General features: G+C 36.2%; 1 protein-coding gene across 2 annotated transcripts; it reads left to right on the top strand.

The window, feature by feature from the left end:
- The first annotated feature begins 350 nt into the window (after nucleotides 1-350).
- Nucleotides 351-23,381, top strand: LOC110019737 (polygalacturonate 4-alpha-galacturonosyltransferase-like). Of its 2 annotated transcripts, XM_020717535.1 has the most exons (12): nucleotides 351-492; nucleotides 588-772; nucleotides 3,266-3,334; nucleotides 11,136-11,170; nucleotides 11,250-11,309; nucleotides 17,269-17,406; nucleotides 17,500-17,611; nucleotides 17,730-17,773; nucleotides 18,024-18,358; nucleotides 18,461-18,818; nucleotides 18,906-19,493; nucleotides 23,091-23,381. In XM_020717535.1, the coding sequence occupies exons 2-12, from the start codon at nucleotides 604-606 to the stop codon at nucleotides 23,364-23,366; spliced, it is 2,184 nt and encodes a 727-aa protein (XP_020573194.1). In that variant the 5' UTR covers nucleotides 351-492; nucleotides 588-603; the 3' UTR covers nucleotides 23,367-23,381. The 2 variants fall into 2 exon arrangements, with proteins under 2 accessions (XP_020573194.1, XP_020573195.1); XM_020717536.1 differs by lacking the exon at nucleotides 3,266-3,334 and having other exon boundaries at nucleotides 351-772.
- The last annotated feature ends 3,244 nt before the right edge of the window (nucleotides 23,382-26,625 follow it).

Raw genomic sequence — 26,625 nt, 5'->3', positions numbered from 1 at the left:
CTCGTTGTTCTCGAACAACTCGTGCTCGGCTTGTTTTGACTCAAAATACTACTACCAATTATATATAATATTTATATTTGATGAGTAGTATTTTTAAAAAATTTAATTGACTAAAAGAATACAAAGATTTATTATCAATTAAAAGTATTAATTAAAAAAATAGAATAAAAATGATTAAATTAGATTCAAACTGTACTTTAAATCTTGCCCTAATTCTTAACATCTTATGATTAAATATTAAAATTGTTAAAAGAACTCTTTATTTATGAACGGCTCCTATAGCTTGCATTCTGGGGAACGAAGCGAACCAAAACAAACTTTTTAATTATAAACGAGCGGTTTACACTATACATGTAAACGTGTTACTCGTGAAGTAGAGCTGAGTATTCGTCAAGTTGAGCTGAGCACTGGAGCACCTGAAAATTTCTCTATTCCCCTGATTTTCCTCCTCGATCGCTCATAACGCGCTCGTCGTCTTTGAAATCTGTGGAGGTGATCTCGGGAAGCTTCTCCGTTCGCCATTCAGATTGTTCACCTAGCTTCTTACTCTATCTTGTGTTGTTTCTTTCCCCATTCTTGGAGATCAGCTCGGATTAAGCTGTAATGCCTCCTTCGAAACGGCTCTCTCACACCGCTTCTGGAGGCGTGCTTCAAAGGGGCAGATCCAGCGCCGGAACATGCCGACTGCCAGTGGTGCTTCTCCTCTTCCTCTCTATCCTCGCTCCTTTACTCTTTCTTGCAGGTCGGAGTGTCCATGCGCCGATCTACACGGGTGAGATGATTTTTTATAACTGTTCCTTGTCTTTTGTGTCCATCGTTTATCTATCTTGTGAAATAGGTGGTGCATGTTTTTTCCCCTTTTGGTCAAAACGTTTATGTTGTCTATTAGTGATTGGGGAGAGTTCTCTTTGAATGGATGTTAAAAAATTGCTCAAAGAATGTTGAATGCAGAGCTTGAGGTATTTGGATATAACTTGCTGCTGTTTCGAACTAAAACTGACTCGATCTGTTTTAGGGTTTCTGTCAATAATTTTAAAACAGATTTCTGTTATATTATTCATTTTTTATCAAATTCCCAATAGTTTGACCTTCTCAGCAGTAAATGCACCGGCTTAATAGTTCAAAAAATGAACTGGGTGCTACTTGAGTAAATAGAAATGTTACAAGTTCCATGTATGTAATTATCCCTTGATTTTAATAACCAAGAAGACTAAATTTTTTTGTGTCATCATTGAACATTTGGCTGGTAGCTCAATCATCCTACTTTTTGTAAACTTTTTTGGGCTTTAAATTGATTTGCTATGTTTTATTGAGATGTCCTGAAATATATGTTGGAAATTGTCGTGATGAACATTTTCGAAATTTCTGTAGCCTTAAGCATTAGGTCTCAATGCAAATTTAGCATTACTCTATGGCCACGTTGTCCGAACTCTTAAGTGATAAACTTTTTTAGTTGCTTGGAAATCTCTTATGTTGCTTGATGCCTATTTTTGGGGCATGTTGTTTTGTTTCAAAATGTTTTGAAAGTAATCAAATGCAAGTGTATAAGAACCGATTTTTTTCTTACCTTTTATTCCTCTACATGATTTTTCTTTCTTTCCTTTTTATCTCTCCTTGCGATCTTTCCTCCCGAATTGCAATATTCCTTTTTCTCTTCCTGCCGCCTCTTCTTACTGCCATCTCGTTTTGACGAGCAACGTTGCTCTATAAGAGCAGAGGTAAGACCGGACCGATCTCCTCGTCCCGCTACCTCTCCTCCTTCCCCTCTCTCGATCTTCTTCCTCTCTCTCTTCCTGTCTCGCCCGAAACTATCATTTTTGTGACCGAACTCTCGTGGGAGGCAATGATAGGAATCATGACGTCCAAGGACTCGAAACTCCCATATTTCTTTTTCTTCTGTTCACTCTTACCTGCAAACAGTGAGGAAGGTGACCTTCAACTTTCTCCCCTTCTTCCCATCTGCTCACGCGCCGCGGCTTCTCTATTCCCGTGAATCCATCTCCCAATGCTTTTTCTGGGATTTAAGGCAAAACAGAGTAGAAACAGATTTGAAAACTGTAGGGTTTAAAGCACATTTTTTAAATTAATATTAATTAGGTTCATAATTTCTTCCTTTTAAAAATATATAATAACAATAATAAATTAACAACTATAATAATAGTAATAATGCACATTGATTAGGTTATACTTAAAATAAATTTAATCGCATAATTAATTATATGTTCTTTTTTACTTGGTGTAAGATACCAATCGAACCGTCGAACTTATAGAAGTGTCAAGTTGCCACCTAGAGGCAACTATTTTTTATTAGAGGATAAATGTACCATTCCAAGTTAGAAGTGTTATTCCATGTTTATTAGAGGTAACTACTGTTTATTAATATTAATTAGATTCATAATTTCTTCCTTTTAAAAATATATAATAACAATAATAAATTAACAACTATAATAATAGTAATAATGCGCATTGATTAGGTTAAAATAAATTTAATCGCATAATTAATTATATGTTCTTTTCTACTTGGTGTAAAATACCAATTGAACCGTCGAACGTATAGGAGTGTTAAGTTGCCACCTCGAGGTAACTGCTGTTTATTAGAGGATAAACGTACCATTCTTAGTTAGGGGTGTTATTCCATGTTAATTGTAGATATATATATATATATATCACATCTATTATTTATGCTTTGTCAGTCCCGCCCTTGTTACTTCAATTATGATGTTGCACTTATTATAGGCCATTGTTGCATATTGGATTTAATCCTGTAGCATGATGTTTTCTTTTTATGCACTTGTATGATTTTGCATATGTTATATCACAAGCCTGCATTAAATATTATAATTTTAACATGTTATATATATGGAAACAATTTGACATGCTTATATGATCTTGTGTCAGTCGGTAGAACCCTTTTGAATTTTAGTTAGTTGGGTCGAGCCCATAGAGTGACGACTCTACAGGAAATCGTCAGGTTTTCTTTGGTTGGTATTTGACCTTCCTGGTTTCATGGTGTTTATTTAAACTGACTATATAAATATAAATGGAAACATAAGAATAAGAAATTTGGTGAAAAATGCTTGCATGTTTTCATATAGGATGCATAATTGATATGTACCATTCTTATTAGTCTTCAGTATTACATACGCACATAATGATTTTTCCTTGTTGTTCTTATTGCATGTCCCATTCACTTGTTGTTTATGCTTTAATAGATAGCTGTTATATACCGAGTTTGTCAAAATCATTCTTAATTTTTGCATAACAGGTTTCATTCAGCCGCTAGTAGGACTGTCTCCACAGGAGCCAACTTATCGGTTTTTGTTTTCCAGTTTTGGTATTTTCCAGTAATTGTTTCTAGCTATTGTATTTATGTTGGGTCTTAGTAGTTGTTCTATATTAGCTTTTCTATTTTGATTCAACTAGTTTCTATTTTCAATCGAGTTGTATTTTTGAACTTTTAAGAATTAATAAAAGTTATATCTTCTCTTTTATTTGTAATGCAAGATTTTTTAAAAAAAATACAAAACATGTTCAAATCATTTCCTCAGGCCCTGTCCGACTTGGGTGTACCGTCTTCCGGAGTTGGGGTGTGACAGAGTGGTATCATAGTTTGTGTTTTTTGTTTAATTTTATTTGACTTTGAATCTCATATCCCTTGAATTCTTAGAATTTGGTAGGGAATAGGTTATACTTGTTAAGTTAGCGATTCCATAAATTTTAATTTTGCGTATCTGTCAATTGTTTAGAATGGCTACCAAAAGAAGTGCTGCAGCTGCTTGTGGAAGAGAAGTCTAGAGAACTACTATAAATGAGGTGTCTGTTCCTAGGGGTCTTCACTCCCCTAATCACCATTGTGCTGGTCCTGTTCAAACACCGAGAATACTGAAACACAAAATCTCAACTTGGCGACTACTGTGGAGGTGGTAACACAGAATGTTACCCAAGCATTACAAGCAAACTTTGCGGCCCAAATTGCACAAGCGGTCCAAGCTATCCAGCAAGCTGTGCAACTAGCGGTACAAGCCACTCAATCAATTCCACTAGTGTCCGCCATGGAGACACAACCCAATTAATCAATGGCGAAGGCCAATGCGAGTACTATAGATCAAGTGATGGATCAATTTATGAAGACACATCCTCCTACCTTCAATGGCACGTTGGACCCAATCGAGGCATGACTACATGATATCGAAGATAGACTCGGAGGAATAAAGTGTCTGGAAGACCTCAAGGCAGACATTGCGACTTTCCAGTTACTCGGAGGAATAAAGTGTCTGGAAGACCTCAAGGCGGACATTGCGACTTTCCAGTTGCACGAAGGAGCTGATGATTGGTGGGAAGTCATCGTCGCAAGATTTTTGGACCAAATGCAGTAGTATCCTGGGCGGATTTCGAAAGATTATTTCTGGAACAATATTTCCCTTTGGTGGACCGGACCAAGCTCATGAATGACTTGAGGAAGCTGGAGCGAGGGATAAAGACCGTTGTGGATGCAATTTGCCAGGATCGTCTGTTTCATTCCAACAATCAATCATCATGAAGATAAAAAAATCTATCACCTACTTGTTGGTTTGAGAGGACATTCAGAGGTGCCTATAAGCGGTTGAATGCATGACTTACAGAGAACTGATGGATCTAGCTATTCATGTGGAGATGGAGATCAATGCTTGCGAGGAAAAGCATGCCGAGAAGTGGAAGAATTCAGATATATAAGTTAACAGGAGTTCCCAAAAGAAGCAACATCAAAATCACCAGACACAGAAGTCAAAAACAAATCCTAGATGCGTTCATTGTGGGAAATGACATTCTGGGACTTGTAATTTGTTTGTCGACAAATGCTTCAATTGCTATAGTACCCAACATAAAATTAAGGATTGTCCCTTTAAAATTCATGGTCAGATGCAAGCGACAAGCACCCAAGAAAATAATTTGAAGTCTCATCACAAAAGCAAGTGGCACAAATCAAATGGAGGACAATTTCAGAAGTATCAAGGAAAAGGTCAAGCAAAGCAGAACTATTTTCAGCCTCAACAACAATAACAATAAATGAATGACGTTTCAACCGTATCCACAATGTCTTTTAGCACCACAGTACCAGCAATACCAACAACCTCAACAACCACCTATAATGTATCAACCACCCTCAATGGTGCCTGCCTCAACGAGCTCAAGCTCCGGAGCAGCTTAGACAGACAATTCCACCACGTGCATTCGTTATGACACTGGAATAGTCCCGTGAAGCTCTTGATGTGGTGATAGGTGCCATCCTTATTTTAAAACAATCAACAAAGGTGTTATTTGACTCTGAGGCCACTCATTCGTTCATATCAAATAAATTGCATCTAGTGCATTAATTTCCCCATTACAGTCACATCTATCAATTACTCAACCATCTAACTCGCTTTTGATTGTTACTCGGTGTGTTCGTGATTGTGATATTATCATTAATGAAATGCATACGCCTTCTACTCTCATAGTATTCTCACTAGCTGAATTTGATGTAATCTTGTGTATGGACAGACTATTCACATATCATGCAATTATTGATTGTTGTAAGAGACAGGTGAATTTTTGCATAACTGGCTCGGTTCCTTTTTGCTTCAAGGGTAGTAAAGGAGCTATTTCTTGTCTAATTTTGACAATTAAGGCTTGTAAGTTGATATCCCATGGGTGTGCTGGCTATCTAGCTCATGTGATAAATTCCGAGAAATCCAATGTTTACCTTAGATAGCGTCCCAGTGATTCAAGAAATTGCTGATGTATTTCCTGAAGATTTGTTTGGATTTCCACTGGATCGTGAAATCGAGTTTACCATAAACCTACTTCTGGGGATCACTCTAATTTCTAAAGCACCATATCGAATGACCGCTGTAGAACTCCAAGAGCTCAAAATCCGATTGCAAATTGCTTGATAAAGGATTCATCCGACCCATCGTCTCACCTTGGGGAACATCAGTTTTGTTCGTGAAGAAAGAAAGATGGAAGCATAAGGTTGTGCATCGACTACTGAGAATTGAATAAGGTGACTGTAAATAACTAGTTCCCACTACCTCGTATAGATGGCTTGTTCAATCAACTACCAGTTTTCTGCGTTCTCCAAGATCGACCTCCTGTCAAGCTACCATCAGTTGAAGACCAAGGATGAAAATGTCTCAAAGACTGCTTTTCGATCTCGTTATGGGCACTATGAATTTCTTGTTATACCATTTGGCCCCTGCTGCCTTTCTGAATTTGATAAGCAAAGTTTTTAAACTGTATTTGAATCAATTTGTTATTGTTTTCATTGATGATATTTTGTTCTACTCCAAGAATGAAGAGGAGCATGCCAACATCTCAGATTAGCACTAAATACTCTTCGAGAGAATAAACTTTATGCTAAATTCTCTAAGTGTGAACTAGCTTCAAGAAGTGATATTTTTGGGGCTCATTGTTAGTAGAGTTGGTATTTCTGTGGATTCTACTAAGATTAAGACAATAATGGATTGGTTGAGGCCGAGCGCTATTATCGAGATTCGTAGTTTCCTTGGATTAACTAGATACAATCGTAGATTTCTTGAAGGTTTCTCTCGCATTGCTGCACATTTCTGAATGTTGGACTAGAAGACTGTTAAGTTCAAATGGTCCGATGCCTATGAGCATGGTTTCTAGAAACTCAAGAATTAGTTGGTGACAACCTCAATTCTCAACATTCCCTCTGATATAGATGGATTTCATATCCACAACGATACTTCACATTAAGGATTGCGGTGTGTTCTAATGTATCCTGGCAAGGTTGTAGCTTATGCCTCAAGACAACTCGAGTTGCATGAAAGGAATTATCCTACCCACTACTTGGAGCTAGTTGTAGTTATCTTTGCACTAAATATTTGGAGGAACTATTTTTATGGAGTTCGTTGTGAAGTCTTCAGTGATGATACATGCTTGAAGCATATTTTCACACAAAAGGAGTTGAACTTGAGCATAGACGATGACTCAAATTGATGAAGGACTATGACTTGGAGATTCAATATCACCTTGGTAAGGCGAGCGTAGTCGCAAATGATTTAAGCAGAAAGTTTTCTATGTATGCAGCTTGGATGGTCACTCAGGAGCAGGAGTTAGCATAGGGGATGGAGCGACTTCAACTCGAAATAGTTCCGATAGGAGCTACTTCTAGCATTTATCAACTATCAGTTCAACCTACACTTGTGAACCCTATTTGTGCCGCTCAGATGATGGATGCAGACTCACCACATCTTAGAGAACAAATAAAGAATGCATCGAAGCCCGAGTATATTATCGAGCGAGATGACACTTTGAGATTTCAGGATCGAATGCATGTTCCAGATTAGGATGAACTTCAACAGGAGATACTCCGTGAGGCATATTCTACCCCATATTCTGCTCATCTGGGAAGTACTAAGATGTATCGGGATTTTAAAAAATTATATTGGTGGCTGGGTATGAAAAACATTATAGTTGAGTTTGTAGCTAAGTGTTTGGCTTGTCAGATGGTTAAGGCGGAATATCAGAGACCTGGTGTTCATTTGCAGCCCCTTCCCATTTCGAAGTGCAAAATGTGAGGAGATTTTCGAGGATTTTGTGGTTGACTTGCCAACATCGAAATAAGGACATGACACTATTTGGGTTGTGATCGATAACTAAGTCAGCCCATTTCCTACCAATCAAGCAGACTTATCCAGTGGATAAATTAGCCAAGATCTACATAGACAACATCGTTCAATTGCATTGAATTCCAACAATTATTGTATTAGATCGAGATGGAAGATTTACTTCAAGGCTATGGAAACAAGTGCAAGAAGCAATGGGCACGAGAATAGACTTCAGTGTTGTTTTTGATTCCTAGACAGATGGAAAATTAGAGCGTACCATTCAAACCTTAGAGACCTCCTGAGAGCTTGCATTTTGGACTTTGGAGGTAGCTGGGAAGACTATATTCCGTTGGTAGAGCTTGCTTATAACAATAGCTTTCAGGCTTGTATCGGCATGACATCATACGAAGCACTTGATGGCAGAAAATGTAGATCCCACTTATGTTGGTTCGAGGTTAGTGAAAGACGAACATTTAGACCACAAATAGTGGATCAAGCTACCGAGAAAGTTCGTCAAATCCGAGATCGACTACGTGCGGCTCAGGATCGTCAGAAGAAGTATTTTGACCCAAAGCATAAGGAAATTGAATTCAAAGTCAGAGATCACATCTTTCTGAAGGTTTGACTTATGCATGGAGCCACGCGATTTGGCCAGACTGGAAAGCTTTAGCCTCAATTTGTTGGTTCTTTCATGGTGATCGAGAAAGTCAGTAAAGTTTCATACCACTTGACTCTTTCTCAAAGGCTTGCGAGAGTACACAATGTTTTTCACATCTATCTACTTCAGATGCATGATGATTCTCTTATTATTCAGTACGAGTCATTGGTGATTCAAAGAGACTCGAGTTATGAAGAAATACCAGATCGTATCTCAGAGTATGAATTTCGACAGCTTTGTCATCAATCAATTCTTTTTGTTAGAGTAATTTGGAAAATAGTCGGAGCGTGAAACATCCTGAAAGATTGAAGAAAATATGATCGCAAAGTACACACAACTGTTCCAGAACTAAGGTATGAATTTCTAAGCCAAATTCTTTTAAGAAGGGTAGTATGTAAGAACATAATTTTTTCTTACCTTTTATACTCTACATGATTTTCTTTCTTTTCTTTTTTTCTCTACTCGCAATCTTTCCTCTGGAATCATAACTTTCCTTTTTCTCTTCTTGCCGCCTTTTCTTATCACCTTCTTGTTTTGACGAGCAATATCTATAAGAGTGGAGGTATGGCCCGACTGATCTCCTCATCTCGCTACCTCTCCTCCTTCCCCTCTCTTGATCTTCTTCCTCCCTCTCTCCCTATCTCGCCTGAAACCATCATTTTTGTGACCGAACTCTTGCGATACACTTGCAGTTTAAGCCAGCGAGGAGGCAACAATAGGAATCGCGACGTACAAGGATCCAAAACTCCCATCTTCTTTCTTATGTTCGCTCCTACCCGCAACCATTGAGGAAGGTAACCTTCAACTTCCTCCCCTTCCACCTGCTCATCCGTCGTGGTTTCTCTAAACCAATGAAATTATCTCCTAATACTGAACTAGGGATTTAAGGCAAAACAAAGGAGAAACGAGAGTTAAGAAGTGTAGGGTTTAAAGCATATTTTTTTAATTAATATTAATTAGGTTGATAATTTCTCCCTTATAAAAATACATAATAGCAATAATAAATTAACAACTATAATAATAGTAATAATGTGCATTTATTAGGTTATACTTAAATAAATTTTATCGCATAATTAATTATATGTCTTTTTCTAAGTAGTGTAGGATACGTAGAAGTGTCACATTGCCACCTCAAGGTAAGTAACTGCTTTTTATTGGAGGATAAACATATTCATCCTAGTTAGGGGCATTATTCCTTATTAATTCTAGTAGAATATCACATCTATTATTTATGTTTTGTCAGCCCCGTCCTTACTACTTCAATTATGATGTTGCACTTGTTATAGACCACTTTATTGTTCATGATGAATTTAATTTATTGTTGCATTTTTTATTTAATCTTGTAGTATGGTGTTTTCTTTTTTTTCACTTGTATAATTTTATGTATGTTATATCACAAGTCTTCATGAAATATTATAACTTTAACTTGTTATACTTGTGGAAACAGTTTGATATTCTTGTGTGTAAATGTGTGTAGGTTGATAGACCCCTTTTGGATTTTGGCTAGTCGAGCTAATGGGCTCACAGAGTGACAACTCTACAGGAAGTTGTCGTGTTTCATTGAGTTATTATTTGGAATTCCTGATTTCAGGGTGTCTGTTAAAACCAAATATATAAATATAAATGAAAACATAATAATAAGAAAATTGATGGAAAATACTTACATGTTTTTATATGGGATGCAAAATTGATATTTACTCCTTTTGTTGGTCTTACAGTATTGCATACACACATAGTGATTTTTCCTTATTATCCATACTATATATCTGATTCGCTTGTCATTTATACTTTAATAGATAACTATTATTTACTGAGTTTGTTAATCTCATTCTTAATTTTTGCATAATAGATTCCATTCAGCCACCAGTGGGACCGTCTCTACAGGAGCCAGTTTTTCAGTTTTTGTTTTCAAGTTTTGAAATTTTCCCTAGTATTTGTTTCAAGCTATTGTATTTTTCTTGGGTCTGGGCAGTTGTTTGATGTTAGCTTTTCTATTTTGATTCAGCTAATTTCTATTTTCAGTTTAGTTGTATCTTTGAACTTTTCAGTATTAATAAAAGTTATATATTCTCTTTTATTTGCAATGATTGTTTTTCTTTAAAAAATAGAAAACTTCAAATCATTTCGTCATGCCCTGCTTTGCCGGAGTGTACCGCCTTCCGGACCCGGTGTGACAAAGTGAACATGTTTTGTTTGTCTTGCTGCATTTGTTTTTTTACTATTTCTTATTCTTTTATTGCCGGGCTAACTTGTTATTTACTTTTCAAAGCCCTTGATGAAAAGAAAACAATACAATCAAATTTGTAACATTTATTTTGCATGCTTTTGCTTACAGGTTAAGGTGTATGATGCTAAACTTACATCTTCTTTATGGGCATGCATATGAATAATGAAATCTTTTATATCCCTGTCCTGTTTTTATTCATATTTATTTCATTTTTCTTAGGAGGATTTCTGCCACCTATTCTTGTACATGGTTGAGAATTTTGATGCTCTTCCTTCTTAGATGTTAGGAATCATTGTACATCTTATGAACTTGAGATCATCTGCTGCATGTCAAATATTCATGTATTCTTACCCTTGCTCAGCAATGTGAGTGGATAATATGATATAAAAAATTGCAGATCCTTTGAGAAATTCGTAATGCTGTAACCAACTCCATTATGGTTTGTTAATATACAAATGTTTTCTGTAATACAAATATGATGTACTTAATTTCTGATACATTTTGCATTTGGAGACTTAATATTTTTTTCGTTTCTTCCTAGACAATAATTATTATGAACTCAAAATATCAATGCTAACAATTCTAGGACATTTATCTAAAACAGGACACTTTCAATTTGTTGCTTTATTGCAAGAATTAACAGTTGTTTTCTTGACAGATCAGAAGGGTGTGTCAAACTTATCAAGTAAAGAGGTAGATTGCTTTTCAAGTCAACAAATGACCTCTTACTTTATAAAGCCAAGTATTTATGGTACCTGAGCCTTTTTGATAGATTCTAGACTGGAAAGAGCAGCCAGCAGTGCAACAGTTGAAGTCTATTCTAACAAAAGAGGTTAGTTACTTCGATGAATGAACTGTTAGCTTTTTATCTTTGTTTTTCATCATATATCACCGGAGCTTTTCTTTTCATTCCTCTAAGCAAACAGTATAAATTAAAAATGCTTATTAGAATTTTTTTCAATTAAATTGACTTGGGCTGTGTTCTAGTTCAGTTTGAAGTCAATAATAAATGAACAAGTTTAAACAAGACACTTCTTTTCTTAACTCGGTTCATTTACAACTCTGCCAATTAGGATTGCAAGCAAAACAATGTATTTGAAGATCAACTTTATACTTATTTAGATAAGCTTCATTTATTTAAGTAATTGAACGAGCTTGAACAATTTCTTAAAAGCATGACATATAAGTGAACAAGCTTGAATATCGTTGTTCAGTTTCATTTATTTTCATGATATGCTCTTTTGCAGTATAGTTAGAAGGTTGCTAAGAATTTGATGAAGTGCTAGTTTAATAATCATTTAATTAATTATTAGATGAATTTATATGTGTTTTATAACAAATTTCTTCTATTATACACACTTAAAAAATTTTGTATCTTAGTTGATATATAAATATGATAAAAATATGCATCATATGTTTGATAGATTAAATATTTTTTATAATACTCGAACTTCACCAAGTGTATTTTTAAATTAAAATCTCATAAATTCATTATGTATAGTAATAAGTATGTATGTTTAAATCATTAGGATCAAAATATACTTAATTAAGCTTGATTAAGTGATAGGTGGAGGGTTGAAATGGTGGCAGCAGCAAAGAGCAAGGGCTGGACAGAAGCGGAAGTGAAGATGGATTGCTAGAATAACAATGGTAGCGAGGAGGAAGATCTGAACAAAGGAAATCTGCAAGAAAACTGCGAAAGGGCTATTGTTCGGCCAAATTTCAGCGTGGAGGGAAGCGTTGCAATGAAGCGAAAGGGACGTGAAAGGGTATAGGGAAGATACAAACCATGTGGAGATCAACTTATAACTGAAGCACTACTTGGAATCTTAGGATACAACCCTTGAAGGGAAGAAGAGATGTCGGCGGCTCTCCCGGTACGAAACACACAAAAAGTAACCTTAAAAGATTACAAAATAAATATATATTAGTAGGATAACTGAGAGTGGTCGAAAAGGACCAACCAACTCCACAACAATAAAAAACCTGGATCGGTTTGGTCTAGGTATGCAGGTGCATACTCACTTGGTCTTAGGAGTTCTGCAATCGTCCGAGCTACAACCATGTTGGTTTTTATGCTGGCACAAGCCCCTTGGTCGCTAGAGTTCCGTGTTTGTCCCAAAGACGTCTTCGTCAGTCTCCTTGGATTGGGGAAGCTTTGACCTTATCCGTCAAATTTTCTATCTTTTCATAATTTTTAGTCGAGTTGGCCACGTTGCAGAGTCAGTAACATATAATCTCTTTGTAAGTCAATTCTATTGGCATTTATATTCTAATGCAATTCCGAATTGAATAAGTATCTATCTTCATTGGTCACAATTAGAACTGAAAGTGCATGTGGATGGATATCCTCACGATCCAAACATCGAGGTCTTAAATCTATAATTTTCTTCTTCCTCTCGTACTTGCAGAGTGTATCGGGTTAAACAACTTACTTGCAATCACTCTAGAGAGACCACGTATTCTCTAGTAAAACATGGGTCCCATTGTAGGATATTTTTCCTCAAAAGATCCTAAGGTGATATCCAACACTGTGGTTCATCCATCCTTACTGATCATCCTTCAGTCGGTACTGTGCTGAATTGATTTTACAGTTCAAATGACTTCTTATAATCTTTCAAAAGGGATATAAAAGATTCTCATCTCCGACATGCTGGACCTCCATCAATTGGGGTAACTCAAGAAGTAGACTATATATCTGAAAAGTTTAAAATTCTCTTATTTTAGATTGCCCAATGTTGGGTAACTGCTTTTCAAACTGCTCTTCAAACTCATGATCATTTTAGACATCCAATACTAGTCCCGCTGATGCTTCTCTCAATGCGTGCAAAAGGGTAGTTCGAGACGCCACAACTTCATATTCTGTATCAACGAAAGCAACCTCAGACTCACTATCTTCTAGAACCACTTTTGTTAATTCAATCGAAGTCTCTCTTGGACTCATCTTGAAGCACTAGTGTCTCGTCCTTGTTGGCTTGGAGTTGATGCTCATTTTTAAAATCTTCATCTTCTTGGATCATTGTTTATTACTTCAATTATTCCCTGATCAGTGGAAGAGTTCATTCTCCCTGTTATGCAATTTGATTTAATATACACAAATTTGTAACACTTGAAACACTTTCTGGATGAAACAGATTTGTGAATGTGGATTGTTTCCACCCGTTCTCTACTCTGAAATAGTATCTCCTCGGGCTGGGTTATGGATGTTCTTCTGAGCATACTCTTGCTGCTTGATCTTGGGATGGAATTCTATCTGTAAGGTATGTCAGTCATCTAGTGATGTTTCCTCTCTACTTTAAAAGTTAGGGTCTGAACATTTGATCGATAATGAACGAGTAGATATTGACTCTACATCTATCATTTCATTTTGGACAAAATAGTGATCTTGTCTTTTTTTCTCACGTTGGCGTATGTGCTTCAAAATTTTTCACCAAAATAACACATTCTTCTTTAACTTGCTAGCAATTACTTTCACCATTCTGTCTAGTGGGATGCCTTAGAACTCCAAGACACATTCCAAGGTTGAGAACCACTCAAGGAAATCATTCAAATCCATATGGCCATAGAAATATGACAAATTCACCTTTACTTCAAAATATTTGCTTCTCCAATATTTCATGCCAAATCTTTGGGTTAGTGGTTTCTCATATCGGAGATCGACTAGAATTTGTGTGACCCCTCTGAATAGTCTTCTTTCGAAGGCGACGAGCTTCTGTTGCTGTTTGAGGGTTTCCCCTTGCATACCTCTTTAGAAATCTCCTAGACACCTCTTTGTGGATTTGTCATAAACGATATCGTGTTTTTCCTTCCGATTAGGCTTCCAACTATTATCTCCTTTGTGGCATGATTAGGATTTAGGTTTGGGTCGGTGGAAGAATGTGTATGGGGTGATGTACGTTGAGAAAGAAAAATTTGGGTGTAGATAGGGTTGTGCATGAGTGGATGCTAGAAATCCTAGGATAGGAGAAGGGTTAGTCTACATGCCAAATGATATTGGAGTTAATCAACAACAAGAAATGCAAATATTTTTACTGAAATCCATTAGGCAAATTATAATCAAAGACATTGAAATCTGAAATTGCAACAAACAACAACATAAACTCAACTAGGGGTAGATTCAGGGGCGGGGGTGGAGGTTGTCAAGGGTTTGGAAAGTGGTGCGGGGTGGAGAAGGTGGTTGGTAAGAAGAGAATAACAAGGTGTCTGTTTCTCCGGTGTCGGACAACAAGTAAACAACAAGGAGATGTGCGAGGGGTTTTCAGGGTGGCGGCAATGAGGAGGAAGGGCTGAAATGGTGGTGATAACAAAGAGGAAGGGCTGGACAGAGGAAACATACAAGAAAATAGCAAAAGGGCTGCTGTTGTGGCGGCCTACAACGAGGAGGGAGGCGTGGTAGCGGAGCAGGAGGAAAGTGAAAGTGTATAGGGAAGATACACACCACTTGGAGACCAAGATACAACTGAAGCTCTATGTGAAACTCTAGGATGTAGCCCTTGAAGGGAAGAAGAGACATTGGCGGCTGGCCCGATACAAAACACAAAAACTAACCCTAAAAAATAAGGAAAAACATTATATAATAATATGATAACTCTAAGTGGCCCAAGAGGATCAACCGACTCCACAACAATGAGAAACCCTGGATCAGTTTGGTCTAGGCATGCAGTCGCATATCCACTTGATCGCTGGATTTCCACGACCATCCCAGAGACACTCGCGTCAGTTGGTATGCAGGCGCAGGCCCGCTTAGTCGCTGGAGTTTCGCGTACGTCTCAGAGATGCCCAAGTCATTAAAACTTTAGTATAACTCAAACTTGATAAGAAAACAATTTAAAAAAAAGCTTGGAGTGGTTTTTAAACTTTAGTCAGGTGAAAGCTCAGCTCAAATTCTATAAAAATAAGTATTAGGGATTGAACAAGGTAGTACTTGGGTCAATTATGTACATTGACAACGTTTTTCTTAATCTAATAAAATCTATATTGATAGCAAGATATTTTTAAGGCAAACAATGCTTATTTATAATATTTTAAAACTTATTATAATATGCAAACACGGTATAATGTCTATGTTTATTTCCTTCAAAGTGATTATTGAACTTGATTTTCCCCAATTGAGATGTTCTTTAAGTTCGTTTCTCACATCAAATTACGTTGATTTTTTTTTTGTTTGCAACTTTGCACTAGTAAGATTGAACATGTACAATTAATTTCATTTCAAGCATTTTTAACCTTTTAGTAATCTAACAAATGATAACTATCACAAAAGCATTCTAATTTCTTAATCCATTTTCAAAATTCCCCAACTTTTTGTTCTTATCGAATGTAGTAATGCAATTTTGATCCCCATGATAGTGTGTTTATATGGAATTATGACCTGGTTTTATTTAAATTGTTTATTTTATTAATATTTTAATTTGCTCAATTATGATGCAACTATTTTTTAATTATCATGATTCTGCAAGCGGATGCTTAGGTAATAATTTTCTCTGATACATCTCAAGAGTTTTGGGTTCACTGCTAAATTCTAAGGATGAGATGCTCAAAGAAGACACAAAAGTTCATAATATGCAATTTCACAACTTTCAATTAAGGCAAATTTGCGAAATGAGCAATCAACAGTTTATTCTTTTCAAACAATAATAGAGAAATCACTAAAATCCAAATATCCATTAGAGATGTAAAAAAAATATATAGAAATTTTGCCAATTAAGATTTTATTATAAAAGGGAAATTAGTATGAATCAGACTTAACAAAACTCAACATGCATGCACCAATCAGAAAGTAATTTAAATCAAAGAACAAGGATATAAATAACGAAGTAGAAGATCCAAACCTATCATTGATTTGTGGACGATTGTCTCCTCGTAGCTGTTGTGATAACACTCAAATGCATGAAGAATCCACAACCAACATCTCACACAAGTTTGAGATGAAATTTGATTTTTTGTTTAAACCTTTCAATAATATTTCATGTCTAGGAAAGGCTCAAAATAAATAGCAAAAGCAAATAAGCATAAATTCCAAATGGATGTCATCCTCAAAAGAAAGTTAATTACTTAATTTATGCCTAGAGTACAGGCAACAAATCAGAAACATGGAATACAATAATTTTGCAGTCCACAACTAGAAGTAACAATGTTCAAAATAGCAATCCCGAAAGACTGAATTCACCCAGAAGTTGCAGCCAACAGAAAAAGGAACCACAGCAGAGAGCATATCACATGCTGAAACAAGCAACTATAAATAGCTGAAATAGGGAATCCAAGAGCTGATTCAAACTCATAATAATTAACATCATTAAAGTAATCCAGGACACTAGAAACTATGACACGAGAACAATTAAAATAATATCATTACACCCGATTTATCTTTCCAATGAATCAAGGACTTGTAGATTTGCATCTCTAATCTTCTTCTCTGTAGATTTTGCAAGCATCTTTGTTAAAAATAGTTTATTATACTACATTTAGTTTGTGCATGCATAACTTTTGAATTTAAACATTTCAAAATTTGGTTTGACTCACATTTGGATACCTTATTCATGTGTAAATTTTTATTTATGCCTAGATATTTCAAGTCCCGTTCACAAAGCTTTCTCATCCAATGCTTCTATATTTCTTTTCTCCGTTAGTCTTGACTATTTTAATTTTCCTCGTTATGTATTTATTTATTTTTACATCGTGCTATCTTGGGTAGAGCCCTTTAATCACCTAACTTTCAGGTCTAATCATTTACGGAAGAAAATATTTGAGTCAATAAATTGTTTTAACCAGCAATCTGTGAATGCTTATAGATTATTGATTCTATTGTTGCAAGCCGAGATGAATTTGGTCCCTGGAGTCTTGATTTTTTCAGAAAAAACCACGGGTCTCCTTCATGGCAAATTGATGGATTAGACAACAGTATGCAGTTCAATGCTACTGCAGTGGATGTAATCATTCTTCTACTGTTATATCTTACGTCACCTTCACAGAAGTTGCGCCAACAAGAATGTAGAGATTGACAATTTTTTTTTCTTTTGAAGGCAATACAAACAGTTTCAAGTGCTCAACTTAAAACTTCCCAAGGTACATCAGAATATGATGCCAGCTCCCATAGTTCCCCATTTAAAGATAAAGGGGTAAAAAATGAATCCGGTAACATTTCTATTTGTTACAAAAATTATCACCTTGTACTCATTATTCATATAGCTGCATTGGCTGAATGTTCTTTTGTTTTAAAATATAATTTGAGCTTGAGCTTCTACAAATGCAGCTGAACACCAACTTCTGGTTTCACCAGCAAAACTAGCTCGAAGGGTATGCCCCAAATTCTTTTTCAATGTATTTGATCCTTCGGTAGTTGTCCTAGCATTTACTTTGTATTGTTATTTGCTATGAATTTCAAATTGCTTGCACATATTTGAAATTCTTTTAGTTTCTTAAGTAGGAGATTCTTATAATTTGTTATCTTGAAGTTTTGTTACATTTTCTCAATAGATGATCTTATTTTGTTTAATCTAGGAACTCTAGTTTTAACAGCTATAATGATTTTTTTATTTGTGGGCAGCAATTAAGGGAGAAGCGAAGAGAAAAGAGAGTGAAAGAACTAATTCAGCTGGATAATGAAACACTGCTTAAACTTGAAAATGCTGCTATTGAGCGCTCTAAATATGTGGACTCCGCAATTCTGGGAAAATACAGTATATGGAGACGAGATAATGATAATGAAAATTCTGATTCAACGGTACGATTAATGCGTGACCAAATGATAATGGCTAAGGTCTATTCTTTTGTTGCCAAATCAAAGAACAATCACAAGCTTTATCTGGAGTTGCTGAATAGGCTGAAGGAAAGCCAACGTGCACTTGGAGAGGCCAATGCTGATGGTGACCTTCCTCATTAGTGAGAACAAGTCTTTTTACTGTACCTTCTGATCAATTAATCCTCTAAATCTTCTTTAGGTATTTATAATTTATTTAACATGCTTCGAACTAATTACTTTAGTGCTCCTGAGAAGATCAAATTAATGGGTCAAGCTTTGTCAAAATCAAGAGAAGTACTGTATGACTGCAGGACAATCACTGAGAGGCTTAGACTGATGCTTCAATCAACAGAGGAGCAGGTTAGAAGTCTGAAGAAACAGAGCACATTTCTTAGCCAATTAGCTGCAAAGACAGTCCCTAATGGGATCCACTGCTTATCTATGCGTCTAACTGTAGCATACCATCTTCTACCTTCAGAGAAAAGAATTTTCCCAAAGAGTGAAAACTTAGAAAATCCTAATTTGTTTCACTATGCTCTCTTTTCTGACAATGTATTGGCTGCATCTGTAGTTGTAAACTCAACTGTCATGAATGCTAAGGTAATAAATTATAGAATTTCCATTTTTAATATGTTATGTACCCTAGTTATAAAGCTTCAATTTGATTAGTAAGTTGCTGAATTACAGGAGGCAGAGAAGCATGTATTTCATCTTGTCACAGATAAGTTGAACTTCGGGGCAATGAAGATGTGGTTTCTATTGAACCCACCTGGAAAGGCAACTATACACGTGGAAAATGTTGATGACTTCAAATGGTTAAACTCATCGTACTGCCCTGTGTTAAGACAGCTTGAATCTGCGGCCATGAGAGAATACTATTTCAGGGCAGACCAACATAGTAGCCTTTCAGCCAGTTCATCTAATTTGAAGTACAGGAACCCTAAATACTTATCAATGCTGAACCATTTAAGATTTTATCTTCCCCAGGTTTATCCGAAGCTGGATAAAATCTTGTTTCTTGATGATGATATTGTTGTCCAAAAGGACTTGACAAAGCTGTGGTCGATTGATCTGAAGGGGAATGTCAATGGTGCAGTGGAGACATGCGGTCAAAGTTTCCATAGGTTTGACAAGTATCTTAATTTCTCAAATCCACATATTGCGAGGAATTTCGATCCCAATGCATGTGGTTGGGCCTATGGAATGAATATATTTGATCTCAAGGAGTGGAAAAAGAGAGACATTACTGGGATATACCACAAGTGGCAAAACATGGTTGGTACAAGTAAATGCTTTGCTTATTATTTATACTCCTCTCTCTCTCTCTCACACACACACATCCACACACTCAGACTCTGTTTGGGGCAGCTGCAACTGTGCTGCCCCAAAAAGCTGCTGCGGCGAAACAGCTGTGGGGAAGCTGGCTGTCTGTTTGGTGCAGCTCTGTGAAATCAGCTGGCGGGCGGCTGTTTATGGAAAAAAGTCCATATTGCCCTGAAGCTGGCTGTCTGTTTGGTGCAGCTGTGTGAAATCAGCTGGCGGGCGACTGTTTATGGAAAAAAGTCCATATTGCCCTTGTTTGGTTAAACTGTTTAAAAGAAGAGTATAACAATCATATTTTTTAAACTTCAGTAAGACCCCAAAGTGCTAACAGCTTCTGTTTAGAAATAAGAATACATATGCAACACAATCTTATGTATTTACATATCTAACACATAAACTTTGAAGTGATTGTCCTGTTTAGCTGTGAAATAATTCTTGCTTCAGCATCCACTGTGTGCGGCGAGACCAAAGAACCGTTGCAGCAAATACCGCTTTCGGGAACGGTGGGAGGCTTCACGGGAGCAGCAGCGTGTTAGGGCAAAAAAATCCCTCCGCGCGGTCTCTGGAACATTAGGGTGCTGCGGCTCGAGCGGGGGCAACAGGGGAAATAATAATCGTGAACGCGGGGCCGCGGGGTCAATTCTGCAGCCCGCGTTCGGCATACTTTAGCGAGGACGGACGGCAAAGCTGCGCGAAAGTTTAAAAAAAAAGGAGCATTGTGGTTTTGGGGCCGCGCCGCTCGAAAAAAGCGGCCCCAAACGTACCCTCAGTGATTATGTAAACATTAGTAACCATTTATTATGTAAAGTCCTATTTTAGTTACTCCGGGAAGAATAAACAAATAGTCGGAAAAGGAAACAAGGAAAGCCGAAGAAGTGGAAGTTAGGGGTCAGGAAACCAAATAGAGAGGGAGAGGAAGTGAGGGGCCAAGAAACCAAATCGAGAGGGGGATGGGAACGCAAGAGATGAATTCACTCTATAAATCATCATAGTGGACTTACCTACGTCGTTGTGTGACTCTGGCATGGAGAGGGGGATCAAGCCGTTAGGGCATAAGTGAGTGCGCTTGCAAAGCCGAGAAGATTGCAAGGCAGGGTTTTCTACATGCATACTATTTTGTTGATGAAGTTGGTGTGCTCGACAGAGAAAAGATTGGGTGAGCTGTGTTCAAATCGAGCGTGGACGATATAACTAACAGAAGATGAAGGATAGACACGAGTATCCTGTGAGAAGGAAGAAGATTAGGTTGAACCAAGCAGGTTGCGAGAAGGAGACTACTGCGAAAAGGAGCAGGCTGAATTGTGTGAGGGGAAGAACTTTTTCGTTCTTGCGGTGTAGGGCTCGACCGAGGTTTTGTTTATTAATTTATTTTAATATTAAAACTTAATAATAATAATATTAATAATATTATTATATATTTTATTTTTTAAAAGGAAATGAAGGGGTTTTTGGGCAGGGGCCAAAATCCCGATTTCCCATGCGCTATGCCCCATGATGAGAGCCCGCACCATTTTCCTAAATATTCGAGAACTCAGAGCCACTGGGGATCGAACCCGTCACCTGAGGGGACTTACATTGAACTAATAAAATTATCTCTTGCGCGTTATATATATATATATATATATATATATATATATATATTGAATAGAAAATTAAGCAACATTACATAAAGTAAGTTTAATACTTGAATAATGAAAAGCTAATAGTTTATTAAAATAATAAATTAATATAATTTTATACCATAATAGGCTTTAAATTTTAGAAGAGTCTACGCCCATGCAAACTGAATTTCAAATTAATCGACATTGATGTAAATTTAATTACATTGCTTTAATTTAATTTAATTAGTGACTTTCATTTGTTAATAGTGATAGAAAATAAATATGTGAAGGTCTAATTCTCACCGTCTGATTGTCTGTTCCCGTCTTGGTTAATTCCAAGTTCTGGGCCGAGTCGTGACATATTAAATGTGCTCTAATGTTTGTTTTGCATTTTTAAGAATAAATGTTATTTTTATTGCTCAAATTTAAGGCACTAGCTGCACTTATGATGCTTCAACCCTTTATAATATCAAAGTATGCAGTGACTGACACGTATAGGACACGACACATCTGTGCGTGTGTGCGTCTCAGTCTTTGTTTGTCTGTGTGTGTGTGTGTCTATATATATATGTAATGGTCATGTTTAACTTAGCATGCATTTGGATTATATATACATAATTAGCACATTTATAAGTGTATTTGTGTTTTTGATTTGCATTTAAGTCAGACATTGTTTTAAAAATTGGATCAAACCAGCTGGTTTGACTGGTTCAACCCTGAATACAAATTGATCCATTTCCGCAACTATGCCTCTAGAAAAAATTGGCCAGAATTGGAGTTGATCCGGGGGGATCAAAACCTTGGTCATAGAATTGGCCGGTTTTAATGCTGATCAATTTTCAATTTTTGATTTTGAATGGATGACTGAAATAAAATGTTTAAAATTTTAAAAAAAAAATGTCATGCTCTAAAATGATGATTTAGAAATATATTGAAAATATTTAAGAGTGAAGTATAATAAATTAGAATATTGTATATTGAATTAGTAAAAAAATTATTATGGCATCATTGTTATATAATCTAAATTATATTATAATGATTTCAATAATTATCACATCATGTGTTTCAATCTTGGTTAGATTATTTAATCTTGAACACCTCCAGTTTGTTTTTCACAATAGTGGTCATTGAGGTGATTTTTTTTCTTTTTTTTTTTTTGGCACAAACTTAAGCCTCTATCTGCTAGTTATAATATATAGGCATTTCATAATATCTAAGTATGTGGAATCAGACACGTGGAGAATGACACCTTCAATAATGGTGTCTGATTAAAAAATAAAAAATAAAAAAAAATACATACTACACATATTTGACACACACGGTGATTTAAATGGATTAAGGATAATGTAAATGGTGGATTATGCAATAGCTGAAGATTAATAAGATGCTTTTAATTTTGAAAGAGACAATTTAATTAGCCTTTTAATGATTAGCTTGTGAATACAATGTGTGTGTGAATACCATGCGTGTGCACACACTTATATATATTCTAGAACAACAATTGTCTAGGGTAGGAATTCACTTGTATATCTTTCCTCATACTTCGGTTAAATTTTTAAGTTCTTTGTTCCATTCATTCCCTTATCATTGAATCCTTTAGGACATCTCCAACATTTTTGATGATAGGAAATAAGTACACCTATGCCGACCTAAGAAACTTGCAGGAGTATCAAGGCACCCCACTTATTAGCTGCTGCCTGCTAACATGGTTTGACTTGTTTGAATACTCCTTCAACTTTTCTATGGTGCTTATTTGAGTATAAACTGATAATTATAACCATTAACATGTTCTTCAAATAGCCATATGTTTTCTCTGGTCGAAAGTCATTAATGTTTGCTCATCTTCACCACAGCCAACACATTATGAATTGCTTTAGATATTCATTCTCACGTAATGAAGAATGCTCTTTCTATTCTGGTATTGATTAGTTTTCCTTTCCAACAACAGAACGAGGAGAGAGTACTGTGGAAACTTGGGACACTCCCACCCGGACTCCTGACCTTCTACAAGCTGACATATCCGCTGGACAAGTCATGGCACGTGCTTGGCTTGGGCTACAACCCTAGTATTGATCGGTCTGAGATAGAAAATGCTGCTGTAATCCATTATAATGGTAACATGAAGCCTTGGCTAGAGCTGGCAATGAACAAATACAGGCATTTTTGGTCTAAATACATCAAATATGACCACCCTCACATCCGGAGCTGCAGCTTCAGGCAATAGGCACAAGTGCTCCAGTAAGTGTCTTTCTGCACTTTACTACTTTCCACCAATAGCTTATTATCGCAGTTGTCAGAATAGCTGAGCTTCAGAAATGTTCATAATTAGTTTTCTGTGGGGGCAGGAGGTTCTTGTAATCTGGAAATATTCATCTTTGACGAAAATTTTCTGTAAAGGACGTTAGTGAGTCAAATGGATTCTAAAGAGAGCACTTAGATTGGTTTCGTATGCTAGATTTTGTCATTGAATTTTCATGATATCTGAATTGTTTTGGTGCTGATTTGCTTAGGATCGTAACTGTTCTTAGTGTGTTGAACAATAGAAAGCAGACCTAATTGAAACCTTGCTTTTCCTTTGGTAGGATGTCTAAAATAATGGTAAAAAAATTAGCTCTTCGAAAATTTATGACTTATTAGTTTATCCTTAGTAAACTTGCAATAAATGTCTGGGAAATTGGACATTAAATGCTGATAATATTACACTTAAATGGCCAAATAATGCCATTTTTAATTCTTTTAGATAAATATATTTGAAAATTTCTTTGGAATCAAATTACCTCGTTTGTATTTGTGTACTCCTTAAGGTAACTGGCTCGAATTAAAATCTTAGTTCAAGCCAACATTTAGATGTGGCTCTAAACTTCGTACGAACTTGATTTGAAAGTGGTTTAAACCAGCTCAAAATGTGATTAAGAGTCAAATACTGTTTAAGAAGGCTTCTATCCTATTCCAATAACGTTGGAATATGGTTTGAATAAGCCTAAACGAGGTATTAATAAGGCTTAATCAGCTCAAGTACTGTTCAAACAATGATTGATTAATGTTATTAAATTTCTTAAATTCATCTTATAAAAATAGAATTATGGAAGATATTTACAAAACATCCTGTATCAATGAGGATACTACTAATTTAGATTTTAGTGATTAGAGCCATAAGCACAATTGCATCATTCTAGGGTTTCTCTTTATAATTATGTCTTACCTTATGAAAAAAATAGGTAACTGATGTGCGATTTATTGCTGAGAAAATTCCAGCATGCAATGCTCTTCTGAGTAATGTCTCTTCAAGCTAGTTTGTCAAGACGCTTCAACTTCATCTCCATTAATAATTTTCAATAAAATCCTATTATATGAATAGGTTGAGCATGAGCATATTTTTTGTGATCTTCCTATGCCAGAGTTTTTCCTTTTCTCCGAGTTATTGCTCCAATTGCTATAAATTCCTTCAATTTTCTAGCTTAATCAGCTACTCAATTAAGTTGTAGAAGTGACAAAACTCCTCTCTATCGTACCCATGATACTGGTGATAAGCGCAGTGCCCCTTCGGGTCATGGATGAATCCTCCAAACTTTATAGGTGTGGGTTTTCAGAAATTCTGTTTGTTTTGGATAACCTCCACAACTTCAACCATCAAAACACTTAATGATTTCTGTTGGGGAATCTCATGGGTCTGTGGTGTAGGTCTCTCCAAGTAGTGCTTTATCTACCTCTCTTGGTATCAGGTTCATCCTTCCAAGTGACGGGCTCTCTATCCTATACATTGGCCCACTCTTAAATTGGGTGAGGTCAATTCTCCTTAAATCTTGGCTTTGTTGCTGGTCACTCGATGATGTCTTTTATTAGAACTTATGAAAGTTCCTCTTCAGAGGATGCATGTCTATGTGTTCTATTTGTAATGGGATTGATGGTGAGTTATATGCTTCTACTGATATATGATTATTAGCAAGTTATAATAACCCGGCTAATGTCTTTGGGCGCTATAAAGCAAGCATATAATGAAATGTGCTTTCTCTCAACCTTGAGCTAGGGTAGCATGGATGATTGTGGGTTATATATCATGTACTTCTAATATCTCCTTCTGAAAGTGGCTCACAAAAACTCATTGGGTTTTCCCATGCTCTTAGCAAAGTTGCAACAATGCCTGCAAACCCTTGTAATATTTTTGGGCATTGGCAAATTATGCCATGAATTTTCTCTTAAATTTTACAAAGGAGACAATCATTCCAAGTGGCATTCTATTAAATCATCAAATATCACACTCCTTTACAGTCATGAATAGGAGTTGACATTTCAACTTATCATTTGCCCTAACAAGCACATTGTGGAATTGAATGAGAAAAGGTTCGACTTCCCTCAGGAATCCATGGAGGAGATCTTGAAGCATACGAGTGCTTCCACTTTGGGTATCTCCGTATAGAAGGCATTCTTTGGTTTACTTTGTCATGGATTTTTGGCACATCTTTGTCTACTTTGGCCAGATGGTGCAAAAAATGAGTTATTGTGATAGTATGAATTAGTTTCATCTATTGGTCTTCACAAAGGAATTCTTCTAGCCCTGATGTTGATTTCATCTCTCTAATATGATGTGATTGCTGATTGAGACAGTGATGCTATTGTTTGAGTGAGAGTTTCTCTTACCATCACCATCATTTGCTCTTTGAGTTATTTGATTTTCATAGTGATAACTTCTCTATGGTTGGGCTCTTCTTTTTGTATGGCTCCTCTTCTAATTCTAATTTGTGGCCCGATCCACACTCATCAGATGTTTTTAGGGCATTAAATATCTTTTTATTCTTCAATTACGCTCAAGGAATAGATGTAGTTCGTAATGAAACATCGGCCTTTTAGAGACGTCTAGTTGTCTCACCAACCACATCATCATTAAAGTCAAGATCTTCATGAAGATTTCCTTTTTAATATTAATTGGCTATCTAAAAAATAAATAGTAATATCCGCTCTTGGTGATCTCACCTTCAATGTCTGCGTTCAACCGTTTATCTTTGATCATTCATATTTATCCACATGTCCATTTGACCATCCATACCCAACCACTCATAGTCGACCATTTGCACTCAACCACTCGTACTCAATTGATCTTTGTCTCTGAGTGTCTAGTTTGCTTGGCCGGCTTTCCTCATCATCCTCTTCTATTCTTGTTTTCTTATTAGCCTAGACCAAGCAAAGAACCCTTTTAAGTGAGTTTTGGTTCATTTTGTTTGTGCTGCTTCATTTGTTTTTACTCTACATGTGAGTTATAAAAATGTTAAGTTTATCAGTTTATGCATGTGAGAGAGGACATAATACTAGAAGAGAAAAAATACGAAAGGATTAAGCCGTTGCTTGCATCAAAGAATGAGGACCGATATTCATTTCATATTTTATCCCATTCCTATATAAGGGTAATTTCTTATTAAAATTTTATGTAGTTCGTAATGAAACATCGGCCTTTTAGAGACGTCTAGTTGTCTCACCAACCACATCAT

Source organism: Phalaenopsis equestris, unplaced genomic scaffold (genome assembly GCF_001263595.1).
Source record: "Phalaenopsis equestris unplaced genomic scaffold, ASM126359v1 Scaffold000076, whole genome shotgun sequence".
Classification (NCBI taxonomy): Eukaryota; Viridiplantae; Streptophyta; class Magnoliopsida; order Asparagales; family Orchidaceae; genus Phalaenopsis; species Phalaenopsis equestris.
Note: the sequence above shows the minus strand (reverse complement) of the source record. Positions and strands in the feature narration are given on the sequence as shown.